At 26.4% G+C, this 3,153-nt stretch overlaps 1 protein-coding gene across 1 annotated transcript; it reads right to left on the bottom strand.

The window, feature by feature from the left end:
• Positions 1 to 128: 128 nt before the first annotated feature.
• Phum_PHUM211140 (Dopamine beta-hydroxylase precursor, putative) lies at positions 129 to 2,546 on the bottom strand (the record flags this gene model as incomplete). Its single annotated transcript, XM_002425560.1, has 9 exons — positions 129 to 354; positions 436 to 623; positions 697 to 879; positions 956 to 1,122; positions 1,194 to 1,278; positions 1,414 to 1,611; positions 1,682 to 1,945; positions 2,026 to 2,376; positions 2,484 to 2,546. 9 exons carry the CDS (start codon positions 2,544 to 2,546, stop codon positions 129 to 131), a joined length of 1,725 nt encoding a protein of 574 aa, XP_002425605.1.
• Between the last annotated feature and the right edge of the window lie 607 nt (positions 2,547 to 3,153).

Raw genomic sequence — 3,153 nt, forward strand, 5'->3', positions numbered from 1 at the left:
TTTTACTTCTTATTTCCTTAAATTATAATTTTTTTTTTGGTAAACTGGTAATTAGTTAATCGATAATGATATATTTTATGGATAAATACGCGGATTTTAAGGTTTTTACGTAAACGTTATATTAAATATTAATAGCATTTTGATTTTGGCATTGGTAAAGGTTTATAAATTTTCGTTACTGGAAGATTTTCCCAATCTCCGGGAAATCTTTCACCGGATGATTGATTGCATTGCATGGAAATCCCTGCATTCGAATATAAATCATTTAAAACTTCAACTCGAAGAGGTGTCCATTCTATTGCATTATAATTATAACTAATTGCCTTTTCTGAATCCGTGTCTTGATTTTCATAACTAAAAAAATAATTTATGTATTGGTATTTAAACTTATTCGTTTAAAAATTCAGTTGTCAAAAAAATACAAATAAATTTTACCTTCGTAAATAATTAAAATAATTAAATAAATTTTCATATGATATTGAACTCTTGCAAACTTCTAAATTTGTTTTTGGATAATAATGAATGTAATTAACGCACATTTCATCCGTTATTGAAAATCCCCCTAAAGTCACGTTATTTTTTTCTGTCGATTTGTACGTGCAAGTCGTTATCAGTGCATCCCCCTAAAATTTACCATTAAAAAATTTAATTCAATTATGAATTTTATTTTATATACAAAAAAAAGGTTTAACTTACTGGAAGAACTTTAACAAAACGTTTAAGTTTTCTTATTTCTTGAAAATGAGTACTGTAATGATTGTCTCTATTCAATTCTGGAAGTTCTTGTCCATTTCTTACATGTTTAGTGTAAACTTGAGTCCCTAGTAGATGTGTATGAAGTTGAGATCCGAAAACGATGATACCTGTCTCGGGTAATCCCTGAAAAAAAAAAAGGGGGAATAATAAGAAATCTCATAAGAATTAATCATTATTGAATCGAGTTAAATACTCTCACCACTGCCGTACATTCCGTGATACAAAATCCAGATAATTGGAAACGTTTTTGACCTGGTGGTATTGCCATTTTGTCTATGTATTCTAAACCTAGTTCAATAACTCCTCCATCATATTTTCTTAATGATGGGGTTAAATAAAATCGGATACCAGAACTATCTACCCAATCTATACAACGTTATAATTATCATTATTCTTTTTTTTTTTTTTTTAAATTGGCGCCAAACAAAAAAGCTTACCGTTTTTGAGCTCTGGATTGTTATAATGAACTTCCAACATAACAAAACGATTGTAATTTGGTCCACCGATTGGTAATCCAGCCTCCTGAAATAATTTTTTAAATATAAATTAATAATTATTTATCATTTTTTTCAAAATTAAAGCTTGAATTGCATGAGCCCCAACATTTAAATTTAATTTGGATAGAATGTAATTATTAATATGAATTCAAGTGCTTACTTGAGGGTATGAAAAAGCTTGAGCTCCCATTGCCCAAGCTGCAATTACTTTTTTACAAACTTTTGTTTTTTCTGGTCTGTTTTCTGCAAAACAAGAACCAGCAAAACTCGGTATTGTTTCATTAACGGAAGTTTCACAATGGAATACTTCTATATGATGTACCAAATGTTCGTTTCCTTTCTGTATAACCGATTCGTACTACAACAGAAATAATGAGTAAAAAATTTATTGTTTATAAGTACTTGTTAATTATTCAATTTTATAAAACCTGAATTATATGGTGTTTCTTTATCAATTTCTCAGGGAGTTTGTGTACATGACACCAATATGTTGTTTCCGTTTCAGGAACTTTGACTTTATTTGTAAGAATTTCCAACGTCCAAGTATCCGATGGATGATTTTCATAACTATTAATATTCTTTAACAGTTGAGCTCTTTCAAAACCGCTAATCATTGCTGAATAAATGTTGACACCCTCCAGCCTAAACAATGGTCCTTTACCTTGAGCCCAAACAATATGAGTGGTACCATCCTAGAATTTAAATTATTTAATAAATATTAACAATTTGTAAATTTAATTTATGTGATACAATTTAAGTAAGCTTATTAAACCTCGATTTCGTAATCATCTGCGTCACATGTGATGAATTTTCTACGAAATCCAAATTTGATTCCTTCTTTTGTTTTGAAAAATTGAAAATTAGTACAATCCTGTGATGCATCAACGGAAATTCTACCTTCTTCCGACGTCCAAGCATCTTGAAAATGTATTTTATTCTTCCAGTCAGTCCATAAAATACAAAAATCAGCAAGTTTGAGTTCTCCGTAAGGTGAAAATCCAATTGCAAACCAAAAATTTTTCGGTAGACTAACGTGAATTTCAAAATTAAGAATTTCTTTTGGATAATTAATGGTCCAATATAAATTTGTTTTATTATCTCCTTTCAATGCAATTTTATACACCTAAAAAACAAAAAAAAACCGTTAAAAAGCGGGTTTTAATTTTTGAAAATTTAAAAATAAACCAAACAAAAAAAAGTTTTACTTGAGTATCTGTTCACATTACTTACCTCTGATCCCTTGGTATTATTTAAAATAAAATAAAAAATTAATAAAATAATATTGATAGACATAACTACTTATCAAAACCAAAACTTGAAGAAAGAATGACCACAAAATAAGTAAGTAAAAGAAATTTAAAAGCGCATGAATTGAAAATAATTTTCAAAAAAAATAAAAAAATAAAAATTTTTTCTGCGCATAATCGACAAACGTAAAAAAAAAAAATTATATTATAATATTAGCAATAAATAAATATATAAATCAATTTTTATTAAATACAAATAAAGAATTAATTACAGTAAAATTTTACTTACGATAATAAATATAATTTAATAAATAATTATTTTTTAATTCAAATTAAAATTTATAATTAACGATTTTGAATATATACAAAACAGTTCCATTAGAAAATGTCTTTGACGTAATTTTGTTTTTTTAATAAAACGGTTTTGATATATTGTTAATAAATTTAAATTTTAACTTATTACTAATTTTCAAATCTTCATTTAATTAATAATTCGAAAAAAAAAGTATAAAAATGTGTATATAAATATAATTTTGAATTCAAAAAATAAAAATGTATCAAAAAATATCAATTACCACCATTAACTGAAGTATTTAAAAATGTTGCCAACTTTAAAATTTGAAATTTCCCCCGGAATTAAGACGCGTAAAAAT

This window comes from Pediculus humanus, genomic scaffold (assembly GCF_000006295.1).
Source record: "Pediculus humanus corporis 1103172107561 genomic scaffold, whole genome shotgun sequence".
NCBI classification, from domain to species: domain Eukaryota; kingdom Metazoa; phylum Arthropoda; class Insecta; order Psocodea; family Pediculidae; genus Pediculus; species Pediculus humanus.